General features: G+C 34.0%; 1 protein-coding gene across 3 annotated transcripts in view; it reads left to right on the top strand.

The window, feature by feature from the left end:
• Nucleotides 1–18,217, top strand: part of LOC149424471 (cytochrome b5) — a 44,901-nt gene extending 26,684 nt beyond the window's left edge. The window contains exons 1-3 of one of the 3 annotated variants that reach the window (XM_089651610.1): nt 4,522–4,603; nt 16,209–16,433; nt 17,925–18,217. In XM_089651610.1, coding sequence (XP_089507736.1) covers nt 4,559–4,603; nt 16,209–16,433; nt 17,925–18,110 — 456 coding nt within the window. In that variant the 5' untranslated portion in view covers nt 4,522–4,558 and the 3' untranslated portion in view covers nt 18,111–18,217. Of the gene's footprint in view, nt 1–4,521; nt 4,604–16,208; nt 16,434–17,924 lie in introns of those variants that run through there. The other 2 variants (XM_089651611.1, XR_016305790.1) reach the window with 2 other exon arrangements.
• The last annotated feature ends 1,239 nt before the right edge of the window (nt 18,218–19,456 follow it).

The raw sequence follows: 19,456 nt of genomic DNA, 5'->3' as shown, positions 1-19,456 counted from the left end.
TTTCCATTTTTCATTTTAAATGCTTTTCTAAAAACCATTTTGCATTTTGCATTTTAAATGCTTTTCTCAATGCATTTTCCATTTTAAATGCTTTTTTGCAACATTCTTCCTCTACTATCCCCACTCATCTTTTTTTCATAAGCCCCAAATATCAGTCGGTCCTCAACCTCGCTATGAGAGATAATTTACATTTGTCAAGTTGCTCCCTGGTAGGAGCCCTGGCAATTGAGTGTTACCATTACAAAAAATACTGATTCAAATAGGTACTGAACATGGGGCCATGACGCTGTAATATTAAATGTTAGATAGCAGTTTCTATGTTTTTACGTTGGCAACATTAGTCCCGCGCAAATTTTTCGTGGTTTCATAATCTGTAGTCGTGGTGTTTATGGATTTACCATCATGTAATATGTTTGTTTTACATTGATGTCCATTATTAAATGACAAAATTGTTTAAAAATTCTATAATTATTTTAATTGTTTGACCTGAGAAACCATTTTGCATTTTCAATGCATTTTGAAAATAGGTATTTTGCATTTGAAATGCTTTTCTAAAACCCATTTTGCATTTTGCATTTTCAAATGGAAAAGTTTTGACCCATTTCCATTTTGTATTTCAAATGGTTTTGGGTACCCATTTTGCACATCTCTGGATGTGTGGCACACATCTCAGATCTGCTCTGATGATGTATCCTGTAATGCTGTCCGAAACGTTGGCTAAAGAAGGAGTATTATTAAAATGGTGTTTATTTTCGTTTGCTCACTCATACTTCATACATATATTTTTTTCAATAGAGCCCACGTGGTCACAGCTGTCAGATATTTGTCAAAGGTACGTAACCGAAATTGAGTGTTTGTCGTTGATTTTTTTAATATAAATTTAATCAGTATTATCGGCACATTACAATAAATCATTGTTTACAATTTGGTTAAAAACGTGCGCTAGCTGAGAAGGACAATTGCATGGTCAGCATTAAAAAAAACACGTAACTCTTTTTTATTTTTGTAGCATTTTCATATTCTCAGAAAAATCTTTCCACAACAATTTTTCTAAGCCAATTGATAACCTATGGGTAAGGCATTAAGAGGAAGCTAAAAGCCAAATATGTGTATATTCTTGGTATACTTTATATTGCAGGTAATAGGCATTAAAATCGCTAGATAAACGGAGTCTAGAAACGTTCGATTTCAAGCAAAAAACTGGTTTTTATTTATTATTTTATTTTTGTAAATAATTTTATAAGAAAACAAAAAAGTTAATCAAGTGAAACTGTCACAGATAATCTTAGCTATAATACTGTATTTTTTAAAATTTAATTCTTTTACGCTTCCCTACATTTATATTGAAAATATATTTATTTGTTTATTTGTATTCTACTCAGGCGAAACGATAGGAAAACCTTCAATTTATCTAAAGCATATTTTTGGTATTAATAATGTACACCAATTCGTTATAAAGATTAATCAAAATAGTGATTTAGCTTTAAGCTTCGCCTTAAGTGGTTTCAAAAACATGCACATTTATCTTCTTCCAGTTTTGTCATTTATTTCGAACGGGAGATAACTAAAGCGAGAAAACAGAGAGTAGATCATTGATGTATTATATTTAGATGAGAGATGAAACGAAAAAATTGGTTCCGCTTTTTTACCTCCAACTGACTTCCAACTGACCTCCAACTCTCCCAACGCTCTGACTAAAACTAACGAATCCTTTCAATGCACAACGCTTATCGCGTTCTAATAGCGAAGCAGGTTGCGACGAGATATTAATAAGAATTTTCACTTACTTCATTTTGAGTACAAATTTTCAATTTTTAACTCGTTAATTCTACTTGATTGCGAATACACACTGCTAATAGACCTGTTGATCATGTACTAATACTAATACTAACGTATGTTGACAAATTTTCGTCAAACAAATGTTTGAGTATTGGAGAGTTGAGCGCAGAAATAGAAAGATTTATGCTTGCCATTCGGGATAGAGTCATTAATACTAAAAATTATAGGAAGCATATAATCAAAGATACAAATCAAATTGATGATTTATGTAGAAAATGTTTGGCTTTTCCGGAAACTATAGAACATATTATATCGGGATGTTCTATATTAGCACCGTCCGAGTATACATTTAGGCACAATCAAGTTTTAAAAATAAGTCACCAAAGTTTGGTAATTAAACATAACTTGATTGACTGCCGTAATGTAGTACCATATTATGAATACGAACCAAATTCATTTTTAGAAAACGAATTTTATAAAATATATTATGATAAAACTATACTAAGGACGGGTTGTTTCGGAGAATTTGAACAATTCATCAAATTTCAACGTTCATTTTCAAGCTCTGTGAAAGATTTTTTTAAGTTCTGTTTTTATTTCAGTTCTTTCAAGCAACTAGCCTATAATGATATAATAACACAACTTGAATAGAACTTTCACAGAACCCGGAAATGAACGTTGAAATTTGATGAATTGTTCAAATTCTCCGAAGCAACCCGTCCTAACAGACCGAACGATTAGTCATAATAGACCCGATATAGTTTTACATGACAAAATTAAAAAAAAATAACTTATATCATTGATGTCGCTATTCCAAATTCCTGTAATATTCAAAAATCTGTTAATGAAAAAATACACAGATTTATGAAATGAGATAAAAAGAATTTGGCATTCTCAGACTATAAAAATATTACCATTCGTTATTTCTGCTACTGGCATTATACCTAGCTCTTTTATTCAAAATTTAGGCGTATTAGATCTATCAAAAAATTTATTTCTTAAGATGCAAAAATCAGTCATTTTAAATACATGTAGGATTACGAAAGATTTTTTAAATATTTATGCAAGGGATCTGTAGGATTTATAGGCCCTGTTAGGAGTTCTACCGAGCCGAACCCTCTGATATGAAAATATCTGGAGTCGGTGAATTATTTTCCCATTTGATCTCTGGTGAGTTGACGTGTTGTTCTTGTATTGTTTTGTATTTATTTTGCTTATATAATGCACTTGAATAATGTTGATTGATGATTGATTGATGATCATTTGTGGAAAAGTGTGTGGAAGGGTTTAGTTTTTCCTATGGGAAAGATTTAACCAGGATATAAAATCGGAAGTTATAAAAAAAAATCAATACTAATACTAATCGTGCAGTGGAATTAGTGGAATGGTAATCATTGTATTACTACCTAAAAGCGAATAAGGTTAGGTTAGGTTAGGTAAAATTACAATATTCAATTAACCTTCTTCTTCTTCTCGGCTTCTTCTAGCTTTGTCTATTATACGATATGACACGATGGATTACATTACACAATATAGTTAGCTAGTATGAGTGTTAACTGATTAATTATTCCAATGGCATTCATACCTGGAAGGATTGATTTGGTTACGTAAATACCGGTTATTCACTGCGTATCATGTTAATTTTAGTTTTTTTTAAAGAGGACAAACATTCCCGGGTTACGAATAACCTGAAATATTCTAAAATCTTCTACTACCACCAGAGTAAGCAAAAAATGTTGTGTCGTGTGGAGGTCTTAGCCAGCCGTGGAATTTAACGCACGACGCCTGGGTGGGACCCAAATGCGATGCCAACTCAGCTGCTGATCGGTCATTTATTATTCATTTTTACTACGCATAATAATTTTTTATGGTAAATAACTTATGGTTGACCCGCGCACAATATACAGGTTGTAACAATAGTTAAGAGGAAGCTACAAGCCAAAAATGTGTATATTCTTGGTACCTTATACTGAAGGTAATAGGCATTAAATCGTTTGATAAACGGAGTCTAGAAGCGTTCGATTTGAAGCAAAAAACTGTTTTTTTTATTTTTTTTCTAAATAATTTTCTAAGAAAGCAAAAAAGTTAATCAACTGAAACTGTCACAGATAAGCTTAGCTATAATAATGTATTGTTTTTAAGTTTTTTTCCTTTATGCCTTCATACATTTCTATTGAAAAAAAAAAACACTTTTAGTAGTTTACATTTATATTTTTTATTTAGTAATTTATTATTTTATTTGTGTTCTACTCAAGCGAAGCGATAGGAAAACCTTCAATTTATCTAAAGAATATTTTTTGGTATTCATAATATACACCAATTCATTATGAAGATTAATCAAAATAGTGATTTGGCATTAAGCTTCGCCTTAAGGATTTCAACCAACGATTCATGAGAATTTTTGGAGGGAAAAACTTAGATGTCATTTTCCGTCCGATGATATTTTTTTCAATTAAAAACAAATATATATTTATTCATCACACGTCACCACTGTGTAGTTGGATACAGCCTGGCGGGTCACGTGATAAATACTTCGTCTCGTTCCAGCAGCACGGTAACATATGAGACAGACCGCATATCACGTGATCCGTCACGGCGTGTAGTAGTGTGGTAGAAAAACATGTTTGGTTTGTGTCGCTGATCATCGAATTGATTGTCAATAAAATGTGACAGAATTCCCAACCTTTGTTTGCATTTAGATTAAGCTCGTCGTCTCATGGGTCAGAAAGGAATTGAAATAAACAGAAAGCTGTAATACCCTGCGCAGTAAAGACCCACAATGGACTCCACTGCAGACTTTTACTTAGTTGCATTTCAAGACATGGTATGTAAGAGTATTGACCTTTCAAGAATCTCATTTAGAAAAAGATTATTTATTTATTTATTACACGCCCTAGTGGGATTGCGATATATATTATTATGACACAGCAGAGATATGTTAATACGTATGCACAATTTAATATGCATTTGTTTTGTTTGCATACAATAAATTGATGTGTACAAGATACATAATACATTGAATACATTATATATAATGTAACAATAAATTTAATGTCATGTCGATATTTAATGACGTGAAATGTGGTTCCTGAAACAGAACACCAATTAATTAAATTAAACTAATACAAAATATTACAGGGTCGACTTAAAATAGCTCGGGTATCCACTGTTATTGAGAAACTAATTAAGTAGTTAAATAAAGAGAAACGGTTGGGATAATTTAATGTTCGAGTATAATTCCATACACACAAAGAGGGCGCTTGCAATAAGTAATTGACTCACAAGATACAAATATCTTGTTTTGAATGTAAACCCATACTGGGCCTCCTGTGTGGGTTTAATGTTTTAAAAATTGAATAAGCATACATTTTCATGCTTTAAAAAAATATCAAAAATGTAATAATTAGAGATGTTCCGACTAGTCGGCGACTAGTCGGTAAAGCCGACTATCCGGCCACTATTGTAGTCGTCGATTAGTCGGCGACTAATCGGCAAAGAGCGCCGACTATCCGGCTTCTTACTTTGTATGTATTTCTCAATAATATGAATGCGGGGAACTACATGAAATAAAAACCTTGATTATATATTATTTTTTTTATTTTATAATCAGTCTTATACATTAAAAAATGTAAAGCAATCTTTCCTTTGGTAATCAGTTTTTAAAATTACTTGCTTGTAAAGAAAACATAATTATGACATTTATTGAACAAAATTAGTACCTATCCTAATTAACATAAAATAACAACATAATATCTTCTTATCTTCAATGAACATTTATAAGTATTTCTTATTATTAAAATAAAAAGTAGATTTTTTAAATTAACAAACTCAGTTATATGTATTAAAGCAAGATTGTATGTACAATATGCACAGTAATATATGTATATAAAAATCCAAAAATTCTAAACATGAACTGTTTGATAAAAACAAAAAAAAAATGAAAAAAAACATATTTCTTATAACCATACCTACATAATCTAATCAAATCAAAGTCACAATTGTGACAACCAAAAATATCATAATCTCCTTATATTTTTTATAACTTACTTATATTTTTTAATTAAGGGTAAATTATGATGTAAGAAGACTAAAGCTTCTGCTTTAAACCGAAATCGGCTTAGCCGACTAGTCGGTCTTATTACAACCGACTAATCGGCTAGTCAACTAGTCGGCGAAAGTCATAATCGGCACATCTCTAGTAATAATATTTCTGGCTTAGCAGCAAAAGTTAACATTTTCCACTAGGCATGGTCGATAAGTCTATTAAACTAAAAATATGTTGACATGTATAGTGGAATGTGATATGTTACTGTGCTTATTGAAATAATGGATATAATAATAACAAGAATATAATGTATTCTATAATTACAACATTGAAATAAAATAAAAAACAATAATTTTGTGCATTGATTCACACAGAATAGTATATAATACATATGTAATATGTTATGTACAGTTATCCAAAAGGAGCACAATTGGATGCATCATTTATCCATAGTCCACGCTACTAAAAGATGTAAGCCTTTTATTTTTAATAACCTTTTTTGTAAGCCTTTTATTTATTAACGCAAAAGCAGCTTCCATGAAGTCAAAGGTCTCATCAAATGGTTGATCGCTGCGTTCAGACATTGGGTAGACATTGCTGGAGGATTTTTAAAATGTAAGATTATATTCTGTAATCAATGCGATTTAATCGTATTCTAGAACTTCATCAACAGGTTAATGTTTAGGATAACAAAATGACGTCGTTTTTTTGCGAAAACTTTGGGTACACTTTTAGGAAAGCATTTACAATTCAGCATCCTCCAATGCCATTATAATATAGTCCTTTTCAAACGTTCATTTCGTCGCCCGTGCAAACAATTCTAAACATTATTTTAAAAAGAATTAATAATAATATTATCGAATGTAAAAGAAATTCATAAAATTGAAATTCTAAACATCTCGATCCGGCATATAAAAATATTCAGAAATAATAACTCACTGTTTGTCACAGAGCTATTTGATCACAGACACATAATATATTATAAGGATTTATGAATGTCCGTGAATTTCACTAAAGCAACAACCGGTATTGTATTTTCTAGTTTTTGGTCAAATACTTAGAGATTTTTTTAAAGTTTCAACTGGGTTCAGTTGGGTACACTAAATTATTTAGTAGTCTTGATATATTATTAGTTCTAAACAATGGTTTGTATCGTTGGTAGATGTTAGAGTGGGATGCTGAGGTTATTCAGCCAATTTAAGTAATTGGTGACCAGATCTAAATAGATTTCTTGGGGAAATGAAACGAAAAATAAATTACAACCACGAGATACACGGACATGGGACGAAAAATCCAAAACGAATTAGATTACCCAAAAGGAAGAAATCGAGCACCCAGAAATTTGTATTATAAAATCCCATATGAAATTACTGAGATTAAAAATATTTCAGATTCATTTTATAACAAGAATTAAGAAAGTATGTTGAAAGTATATTGACCTCAAATGATATTTTTGTTTGTGATATATTAATAATTATTATCACACACGACGTTGTGAGGAGCTAACTTAGGATTTATGAATAAATTGCGGAATCCGTAGTCCCACTAGTGTCGGTCACTTGGGATGCTTGTGGGTATCCGGAGTCATATGAAGATATAAAGCATCAAGAGTCACTTGATTAAGCACAAATGTTTCTTTGGGAAACTTGTGAAGGGTAGGTATATACTCTTACCTACAATGTGTTATGCAGTTTAATCCAGTAGTTAATAGTTTTATGCAATTCCCTTGGGAAACAAGCCCCCGCATTTCCCCACTATCACTACTATACCTACCCATTAACGTTGAACACAATGTAAGTAAGTTGGCAGTTAGCAGTAGGAAGTATGTTCAGAAATATTATTTATTATTAGAAATATTATTTAAGAAATTTGTCATTTTTAAGTTGAATCAAAATTAATAGTTTACATTTTTGACTTGTATACCTAAATCATTTACTTATAGTACAGAGTGACACGTGGGTATAAGTCAAATGTATCAGTGCTGAAAACAGAAAACATAGGCCATGCATAAAACTTATGATACGTCCATTATAGCCGGCAGACCGCCGGCTACCACTGACAACCGCCCATCGTGGAACGGTGACCGAAATTCTTTATCCTTTCGCTCACTACCGTATCACTCGGCAAGTTAACAACGCACGCAGACATACGTATATTATATTAACGATTTTTTTCCCAGATTTATCTGCAATTTTTTTTCTGTTCCTTGGTTAAATAATACTTATTTTAATATGTTTTTTTAATTATTTTATCTGTTAAAAAAATCTGTAAAAATCGTCAATTGTTAAATTGCGTCGACTGCGTTTCCAAAGTGGTCATATTGGCTAACCTGTGCAGAGGAAGTAGATGCCTGTACTCGGACTTTAAAGCTCGATAAGGCGGCAGGCCCAGACGGAATACCCCCTAATACAATTGCTTATATCTCAAAAATCATAAGTCATCCACTGAGTTATATATATAATCTAAGCATTTCTACTGGTTGTTTCCCCCATTCCTGGAAACTCACGCGTGTGAGCCCAATTTTCAAAGCTGGAGACAAGGCTGATATTAAGAATTACAGACCTGTTGCCATTCTGTCAACTATACCCAAAATATTTGAAATGATTATTTATAAGAAATTACATCACCAAATTATGCCGTTTCTAGGAGAAAACCAACACGGTTTCATGCCAAGAAAATCCACGGTATCAAATTTGTTAACATTTTCGCGATTGGTGGCCGTCGGACTGGACTCGAGACACCAAACCGATGTAGTGTATACGGATTTTGCCAAGGCTTTTGATCGAGTTGATCATGATATTTTATTACTTACAATGTTTAAACTTGGCTTCGATCAACTGACACTTATCTTCTTCGCGTCATATCTAAAATCCAGAAGACAATATGTATCAATAAATGGACAGGAATCTAAACAATTCCCCGCCTTGTCAGGTATTCCCCAAGGGTCAAACCTTGGTCCTCTGTTGTTCCTAATACTTATAGACGACATCCAGGTCTGTGTAAAATATAGCAGATGTCTTTTATTTGCGGATGATCTCAAACTTTTGATGGAAATAATATTTTACGAAGACTGCTTAAAAATGTAATCTGACCTTGATGCTATAGCAGAATGGTCAGATAAAAACAAACTAGAATTTAATATTAAAAAATGCGTAACAATGACATATACCCGCTCTCAGAAGCCCGTAGTTTTTGATTACACCATTAAAGAGAAAAAATTATGCCGAGTCAATAGCTATAAAGATCTCGGTATCGTCTTTGATCCCAAACTAACATTCTCGGACCACATATCACGACTTACTACAGCATGCTACAAACTCCTGGGATTTATCACCAGAACATGTAAACAATTTCACGACCCAGATGCAATGATAGCCATGTTTGATGGCGTCATACGAAGTAAGCTGGAGTATGCTAGTGGTGTGTGGACTCCGCACCAAACTAAGTATATTAATATGCTGGAACAAATCCAGAAAAAATTCCTCAGGTATGTCTATATGCGGATGCGTGGAACTTATCCAAGGTTCATGCACCATGTGGACTTACTTGAGGCAACAAATAGATTTAGCTTGGAAACTAGACGTCATGCAAATCTTGCAATACTTAGTTTTAACATAATTCATAACTATATTGATAGCCCGTTCCTCTTGGAATGATATGGTTTATACGTGCCCGAAAACTTCAGCCGTAGTCGTCGACACGACTTATTCAAAATACCATATGGCATAAAAGATATTCTAGCACAACATAGCATGACAAGAGGAATGGTGCTATTGAATGAAATCTCAGAAGCACTAGATATATATAATTCTTCTTTAAATAGCCTAAAGTTTTTTTTGTATAATAATTATCTTCATAGGTGTTAAGATTGTCAAATTGAGAATTGTACAGTAATTGGATAATCTATCTGTTGTGCAATAAATAAAAAAAAAAAAAAAAATTAAAAATAAAATTATTACAAATAATGTACAATTTGATTAAACTGCAGTTAATTCAATAAGTCTATGTCTTACGATATTAATAACATTCTGGAGAAGATCTTATTACTCTGACAATATCTACCATTTATTAAATTGTAGACAACACATTATAAATATATCTAAAGAATGGCATTTAATAGAAGAATTTGAATTCCTTACTGTCTTCGGTGTTTGCGTGTGCTCAATTATGTTATCATAACAATATGGATTATAATTACTCGCACGAAACTGATGAAATTTCAAACAAATAAAATAACATTATCACTCATGACATTCAACATGCGCTGACTGATTGTAAATACGTAATTAATTTTATTTGAAAATTATCGGAAAGTTGCATATTTTTCTTGTTTATGGAAGCATTTTATTCAAATTATGGTTAGACTTATGAGAAGGTTATTTTGTGTCCCTTTTGAACGTAAATTGATTTTAGTTCCTCTAATACATTGAAGCTATTTTCAATAATAAACTAAATTAGATACAAATGGAATAGTAGAAAATCTATTTGGCCGCCCCGAACGCGTTGATTGCGCCTGCTATACTCGTACGAAAAGACTGAAACATTTCATAGCCCTCGACATTGAATTATTATTGGTAATTGGATATTTACACTACTTTAAGTTTATTTTGCTGATTATGATTATCGTACTAAAAATATATACCTAATTTTAATATTTTCATTCATAATTATTGATAAAACCATCTAAATCCGCACATTCGCACTGTTCACATTGTGAACATAGGACAAGAAAGCGCAGCCTTTTGGTTCTTGTTCAATTCTGTCTTCTGTTTGGGGCAGATACGGTTCTTATGATTTGCCTTATCTGTTTTGCGCTTACGGTTGCCCCCGTTAGCTTTATAAAGAAGGACATAGCGCAACACGGCATAATACCCCAAAATAAATCACTATAAAAAGAAATACACATTTCAAATACAGAATTATTAAACACCCACTGAAGGCACCTACTTTATCGCTTGTGTGAATCGTTCTCACATTTTTTAAAACTATTTTTTAAAATAAAAGAAAATCCCATTTCTAGTTGTCATGTTAATAAGAGTTACACAGAGACAAACTACCGAAACTATTATTTTTAATTTTTCTCGTAACTTAACGCGATTCTTACTTAACTTTAAGCATCTTAGAATATAATGCTGATTAGTGGAATCCTAAACATTATGCCATTGTAAGTACACCGGCTAATCAGCATTATTGCAAACATGTAATAATGCTGAAATATGTAATCCAGCAGTGTCATTTACCCCAGGAGTTAGCAGTTGGCAGTGCTATAAAACTTACACATTGCAACATTCCTTACATAAAGATACAAATACAACAAAAAAAGTCAAGAAGAAAGAAATATAACTGAACAAAGATTATAAATTTAAGAATATAATATTATAATTACTTCAGTAATCAAAATATATTATCATTATTATTATCGCGTGTCATACACACTTTAAATAATTATATATGTAGTATCGGACAAAATACGAGTACATACGAACTTCAGAGAGCACCTTCCTCTTACCCATCACCTTCAGCCTCACAAGATACCCCAAGTGGGGATGCCATAGTCTCACTAGCTCCTGACGGTTAGGAGCAGTTGGGAGTTGGGACTTCGTTGTGCGGCGTTCACATTAAAAAATAAAACAGATTTATTTTTAAATATTTTCTGTAATTTTAAAAAAGCTAAAATATGGTCAACTTCGTTAGATATTTTTTTATATAGTTTTTTTTTTAAATTTTGTTGTCATCTCTTCTTTAAGTTTTCCTATTCTATTTCCTTTTTACCTACCCAATGACCTTTAAAAGACGCCTCCAACTTAACTACTTATCTCTTGAATCGCGGTTCCAGTTCTCTCGTATAACATAAAAAAGGTGACAAATACTTATCGTTAATTAGAACCGAAATCTTCCCTAAAGTCGTTAATTTTAAGGTTGAGGACAATTACTTATCCTTTTAAGTAGAACCGAATTCGTCCCTAAAGTCGTTGATTTTAAGCTTGTGGACAATTACTTATCCTTAAGAACCGGAATCGTCCCAAAAGTCGTTAATTTTAAGGTTGATGATAATTCCGTATCCTTAAGTAGATCTTAAGTTAAGTATCCTCGTTTTTGTGTAAGTCGGCTCGTATGTGGAACGAGCTACCGGCATCTGTTTTTCCTCCCTCCTATAATCCGAGCCTCTTCAAGGCCCGCATTAACAAATCCCTTCCTACAGCCCCTACCTTATTCCGCCTCACAACGCCGCCCAACCGGGTGGTGACATAGTTCCCCTGTCACATAAAAAAAAAGAACCAGAATTGTCCCTAAAGTCGTTAATTTTAAGATTGATGATAATTCCTTATCCTTAAGTAGAACTAGAATTGTCGATAAAGTCGTCAATTTTAAGGTTGAGGACAATTCTTTATCCATAAGTAGAACCAGAAATGTTTCTAGAGTCGTTGATTTGAAAATTGAGGATAATTCCTTACCCTTAAATAGAACCAGAATAGTTCTTAATGTTAAGAATAAAAGCACAATTCCTTATCTTTAGAACCGTAATTGACCCTCAGGCGTCTCTGTCTTATTCTTTCATAAATAGGTTGTTAATTAGCTCTATTATACATTTTGATTTCTATTCCATAACTTTTGGGTTTTCGAATTTCGTGAATTCTCTGTTAATTAATCTCGTGCAGAGTTTATTCGTGCATAGGTTGAGCGTATTATGGTACGTGTACATTTACAAACTGAGCCACGAATTACGGGAAAGGAACGAAGCAACCGCGAGCGGCGTTTCGGGCCATTTGAGGTTACTTCTTTCCCATAAGTTGTGATTCAGTTCGGCAGTTCGGCTCGCATACGTAGCATTACCATTACCATAGTATACACAAGCCGAAAACAAGTTTAAATTTATACCTAAAAACTTTAAATTTAAAATTTAAATACCATTGGAGAATGTTTTTTTAATGCCACACGAAAAATCTCGCGCGAGTGAAAAAAACTCTATGACTGAGAGTAGTCATGTGATTATTACAGCTAGAAAAAGTTTTTATCAGGTGAGAATGCTGATTTGAATTCGTTACGCAACGTTTTATAGCATTTCGTTGGTTGGGATATCTTAAACAGGCTAATAGTATAATATCGTTGATAGAATTCCATTCAAAGTAAGAAATTATTCAAAAAATATTTATTCATCAGTTTGCCTTCTCTGTTTTGAAGTAAAAGTATCTACCCATACGACGTGTGTGTACTGTGTACATCGCTAAAATATAACTTATGGAGAATGCCAATCGGATCTTATTACCTGTCGCTAGAAAACCGCAGTTCATTGGCGTATAATAAATCAAATAAAATAGATTACTTTGACTTTAATTATTTGGTACCAAGAAGAATCGGTACCAAGAAGATTCGGTACCAGCTACGTGCACCAAATCTGTATGCCATTATTTAAATATATACTGGGTTTTCCAATAAGAGGTGTTATTTTGAATAGCCCGCTATTTCGGTAGATATTACTTTTGAAGCTGTCATTATTTGACATTTGACAAGTAGAAACTACGCCATTAATAAAAATGGAACGATACATGCTTCAACAACGCATTGAAATTATTAAAATTCACTTGAGTGAATCAAATGCAAATCATCTTGAGTGATGAGGCCCATTTCCACCTCGGTGGCTTCATCAACAAGCAAACTTGTCGCATCTGGGGCTCGGAAAACCCAAGATTTATTGTTGAAAAGCCTCTCTATCCTCAACGTGTGACTGTTTGGTGCGGTTTATGGTCCGGCGGAGTCATTGGACTTTACTTTTTCGAAAATGAGGCTGGAGCAACAGTTACGGTGAATGGATTGCGCTATCGAGAGATGATTAATGATTTTTTTATGGCCGGAATTGGATGGTATTGATCTGGAAAACGTTTGCTTTCAACGAGACGGCGCTGCATACCACACAAGCAACTAAACCATCGATCTTTTACGATTGAATATCAAAATAACACCTCTTATTGGAAAACCCTGTACTTGCACACGTTCCGCTCACGGTCTAAGCTTTTCAGTTGATAAATTAATATTTACGTCTGTAGGTACCTAAATTCCTAGGTAGGTACCAGGCTTTTAACACTTACTAAAGTCTATCCTCTCTAACTCTATTCTCCTAACCTACCCTGCGAGTAAACGGTTGATCGATGGTTAGTTATTAGTTAGAATTTAGAACTATTTAAATTTTAAAATGATATGGTCCAAATCATTAATGGTCATTTTGGATAAATGCGTACGGGAAAAATTCCGTAAATTTTTAACTTCTAAATAATACATTTAATTAATTCATTGTAAAAACTTCCTTCTAGTGAATGGGAGACGGAACTTCTCATCTAGTATAATGTGTATATCGGAAGATGAAAAATCTTTATTTCAATGAATTAATGAAGTAATTTGAATGCATGCCATATATTAATTTACTCCAACTGACTTATTTTAATTGGATGGATAGACAGGTAGGGGGTAGGACCTACTGACCTTCTTTTTTAATTACAATTTTCGTCATTTTATAAAAATCTTGTCGGTTGGCTATGGTAAGAAAAACCATTACAAACAGAAGAATGAGACTTACACAGTCTAGTTAGTAAAAAATATCTAGGCCTAAATATTAACAAACATCTGACCTTTAAATGTGCAGAGCACATACTGTCAACACCAAGGTTCTTAGAAAATATATTGCATAATATATTCTAGTAACATTGGGCCAACACCAGAGGCTACCCGCCAATTTCCCAACATCGCGCAAGGAAACGGATTGTTTCTCCCCTATCGCCGCATATGCCAGGACTTTAAACGTGGATAGGCATACGGTCAACACCAAGGTTTTTAGAAAATATATAGTATATTCTAGTAACATTGGGTCAACGAACGTAAGAAAAGAGATTGTTTTCCCCCTATCGCCGCACTCGTCAGTACCCAATTCTTTTCATTATACAAAGCTACTTTTTTTAATCAATCTAGAATCTAGACCTGTATTGTCCCTACAAAGCGTTAGGTATAAAGGCGTGTTACTAATTGCATTATCAGCTCATCTCTTGTTGTTATCCTTCTGTCTCCACGAGAGATACAATCTAACAGCCAATTTTGACTTGTTTGTATTAACTTTAAACAAAGTTCAATTTGAGTATTTATTTTAAAGATCCAATTAAACATCATTTCGCCGCCCTTGGTCTTGCCGGCAATTGACACTAATACGGTTTCATTTCACTATAGCCCAATGCGTCGAGTCTGACAAAGCCGACTGTAGAGTTGATGAGGGAGGGGGGGACATTTGAAACTACCAGAACCTTCTGTCTTCTGTATTAAGTATTAACAGTTATTCAGTATCCCTTCGACAGTTTCCAGCGGCGGATAGTGAGGCACCAGACCACTCAGGGCCCTCCAGTACTAGCCAACCAACCACCCTAAACCGTAGATACTCCAATAACACTAATAAAACTATCTGTGCTTCCGATACCCTAATATCCAAGCCGTAACTAGGATATGTTGGTAGCCATCTCGGAATTATAATATTACTCATTGGGTCAAGTATTTTAAGCACCTACTAAGTATTTTTGGTGTATCGATGTTCCTAAGTTGTTTTTTTAAATTAATGTAATTCAATATGTATTTTTAACTTTAAAAAGCTTATGTTTGAGTCATTCTAGTCCCTTATAATATTAATATTGTTTTCTTATTAATTTTGTAAGTTTCTTACGATTCTCTCGCTATTTTATTTGAATTTTTTTCAACTCCCTAATAATCGTCAGCGTTTACGAGTATTTACACATATTTTGTCATTGGTTCCCGTTTTTATCGTTAAAAAAGCTTTACCTCGATGTTTATGGTTTATTTTTAAAACGTAAAGTTTTCTTGTCTTTCAATTTTTTGCGCAAAACCTTGTAGCAATTTAAAAACGAACGTCCAGCATGCTTGATCAAGCAACTACCTACTTATCAAGCTTAATAATTTAACTTGTCGAAAGATCTCACAGTCCTATTCCATCCTATTTCCTCGTTTTTCTATTAATTTACGATACGTAATACCTAAGCCATCTATTCCGAAATTCAAGTACGCACTAGCTACCTACTACCTTTCCCCAAACTAAACACTATAACCTGCAACCAACCCCTCTATCAGGCACTATCTACTAACTACCAAACCCCAAATCATACAATATAACTTACTACCAATATCCAAATTAAAGTCTATATACCTACCACCAACTCTATATCTGGCACAATTTACCTACTGCCAAACTCTAACCAATATCAATTTAGGCACTAATATTTATCCACTTTATACTTACTACCAACCTCCAAACTGGTCACTTTCTACTTAACACCAATCTACTTCCTCTTCCTTGTTCCTCTATAAACCTTAACTAAAAATGGCGTCAGTACAGGCGGCGTCTCACGCGCCGGGAGGGCCTCAGATAGTCGGGGGCCCCGGGCTGCTGTCCCTCGCGGTGGCCGCGCTGAGGTTCAGTCCCTGGACCTCCGCGCCCCCGCCGCCGGTGCCCCAAGAGAGGACCATAGCCCTGGAGGAGGTGTCTTGGCACGACCACGCCGGAGACTGCTGGATCGTCCTTTACGACAGAGTCTACGACATTACTACACTGCTAGATAAGGTGAGAATTATTATATTGTTACCTTTTTTATGCGAATACCGCACAAGAGTTCCAACTGCTCCCAACCGTCTGGAGCCAGTGAGACTATGGCATCCCCAATTGGGGTATGTTATGAGGCTGAAAGTAGAGGGGATGGGGAAGGAGATGGGGAAGAGGATGGTGAGGGAGTAACCGGCTTGTCAGATCTGGTCACCAAACACGGCTAGAGCCATTTCAATTCTGAATGGTGGTCTTACACCAGGGCAGGTATCTTTCACTTTGGAACGTGCCGCAGGTATAAATTGTAAAATAACAAAAATTAATCACATAAGATTTGAACCCGCAACCTTCGGCCTGCTAGTTGAGAGCCTTACCCCACGACCACGGAGTCCATCGAAATTACCTACTTTGACTTTGATACAGGGGCGTCGCCAGCTTCCAAGCAAGGGGGCGGCAACAAAAACTTTGTGTAGAGCTTACGGAGAAGGAACAAGGAAGTAATCAGAATTAACCAAAAATATATTTACATATGCGCTGACGTATACCCGGCATTGATCTGGGTTATGTTAAGGGGTCTATGGGCATACTAAGTTTAGGGGCCCCCTTTTGAAAGCCGTAAACCTACAGAAAAAAAAAGACTTTTTTCTATAATTTTATTAAAGGGGTTCGTACAAGACAGTTTACGCCACCTAATCGTGATTTTCAGATGTATGAGCATGTTTATAAGTTTAAAATAATCTAAAAAGATTCCATACCTTAACATTTGAAATGGATAAAATGAAAAATTCGAAAATAATTTTATTTATTTTATATACTATATATAAAATAAATAAATTACAAACAATACAAAACAAAACTAACCATTGTCTGTCCAACTGGGAAGGATTCCCGTTTCAGGACGGCCAAATTGTGTATTTATTAGATAATATTCTTACAATGGAATGGCGATGCTGTCAAAACAAATTTTGAGAACAAAGTTGATTGCATTCGAAGTGACAGGATGGTTTCTTTTTCCTTGAAAGAATCGCAAAGATGTAATTTATTACCAGGATAACATTAGTAATTGCATTCAGAACAGATGAATGATTTCTTTCGGGACATCACAAGTCTGAGATTCTTTCCAGAGTATTTTGGAGAACATTTACAATTGTATAGTTAGAATTTCCACATTTATAAATCAGTATATGACATATGAATCCTATAGTAATATATTTTTAGAATTTCTTGGGTGATAGAAATTACACATTACTAGACCAGAATATGTGCCATATGAATTTCCAATTTTAAAATTTCGAATCGTTATTTATTAAATGGCTAGTCATTACTATACAGTACCTAATCGAAATAAAACCGCGCAAAAGATTCGAAAATTTAAATTTAAATAATAACAACAATGAAGATCAAGTATTAGGAACAAAAATAACCATTTTTAATTGAAATAAAGACAATTGAGAATTGCGAATAACATTAGTGTCGGAAGGTCAATTTTCTAATGAATCTTGTAATTTTCAGCACCCAGGGGGCTCTGATGTCCTTCTGGAGTACGCCGGGAGGGACGCGACTGTAGCCTTCAGGGGCACGGGGCACAGCGCCGGGGCAGCCACCCTACTGCGCCCCGCACTGCTGGGGCAACTGCCCCCGCATGAGTGCATCTACCGCAAGAACGGGGGCATTACCCTAAGCGGAATGCCAGACTGAAAATCTTACTTAATATTATCCATATTTATTGAATGGGATTTTATCCGAATATAATCAGCATTATTTTATAATTTTATATAACATGTTTGTAAATAATAAAGACAGATTTGAAGGAATCGTGGTTTTATTATGACGATGTTGTAATAATGAAGCATCACTCAGAATGCAATTTCACCAAAACTGAGAAATTGCTAAATTACTAGATTGAACATGTATATAGTATATAGGTACATTTGCTATTTATGCTTTATTGCGTTATACACAAAAGTACAAGCAGAAAATTGGTCAAATTTGAACAAAAAATTCCAACTTCATTCTCGATTTACATGAAAACGAAAGCTCAAATCAAAAAAGTTACACCACAAGATTGACTCCAAATGTGATGTAGATTCACCAGTTTCCCGCTTTTACTACGAGTTTCCGGACCCCATGTATGTACGCGAATACCATAGATAATAGATACAATGGGAGATATGGCATGAAAGCACGCCGACTTTAGCCGAACTACGACCAAAATGCACAGACTATCAAAGCAGCGGCGCGGGGAGCAATGAAATTTATGCATTTGGTGTGCAGGATTAAAAAAAGGTCAAATGATGCGATTTACAATAGTATGGGTGAACAATGTTGGCAACACTTTTGTGGGAGCGTTTTCATGCTAATAATGGTTTATGACCCATCTCACTTGTTTCTATTATCCATCTCACCAAAACTGTTAAATTGCTCAAATAAACTGGATTGAACGAGTTATAATACAAATGTTTTGTTTGCATTATAATATGTAAGTGGACAAGTTAGTATTTATTAGTATATATTATTATTTATAAAATAAATAATTTTTATGAATAAATATAAATTAACCAGTTTGCCTGTCAGTAATATTTATGCCGTTATTTCATCTAATCTGCATTTTGTTTGGTTTTGCATGGCGGTAGTGCATGCCAAGTTGCTGAGCAACGATTAAACTAATTAACCTAATGCTAATTAGAATTACTGATTATCTACAAAAAAATATGATAAAATGAATTTATATTATAAAACGATAAATTATGAACTATTTTCTCAGAATATTTAACACTTCTTTTCTGAAATAGTTAGCAAGGTTATATCTGGAGTTACTCTTCCCAACTTTTCAAGGGGCGGTCTGCTAGACGTTTTCCAGTGGAATCGCAGTGTCTTATTAGTATATGACCAATCCACCTCGGGTAATGTTAAGCAAACTTCGTGAAAATATAAAAATCCCAGAAGGTCAGAAACAATTTTTCAGAATTTCATCTCCTGGTTAAATAAATTTAAAAATGGTCACCTTATACATACCCAACTGAACGACCGCTCAATCATGGAGT

This window comes from Hesperophylax consimilis, chromosome 4 (assembly GCF_061612785.1).
Source record: "Hesperophylax consimilis isolate HC1 chromosome 4, BYU_Hcon_1.0, whole genome shotgun sequence".
In the NCBI taxonomy this organism is placed as follows: domain Eukaryota; kingdom Metazoa; phylum Arthropoda; class Insecta; order Trichoptera; family Limnephilidae; genus Hesperophylax; species Hesperophylax consimilis.
The sequence above is the reverse complement of the archived record's forward strand: the minus strand, read 5'-3'. Positions and strand labels throughout refer to the sequence as shown.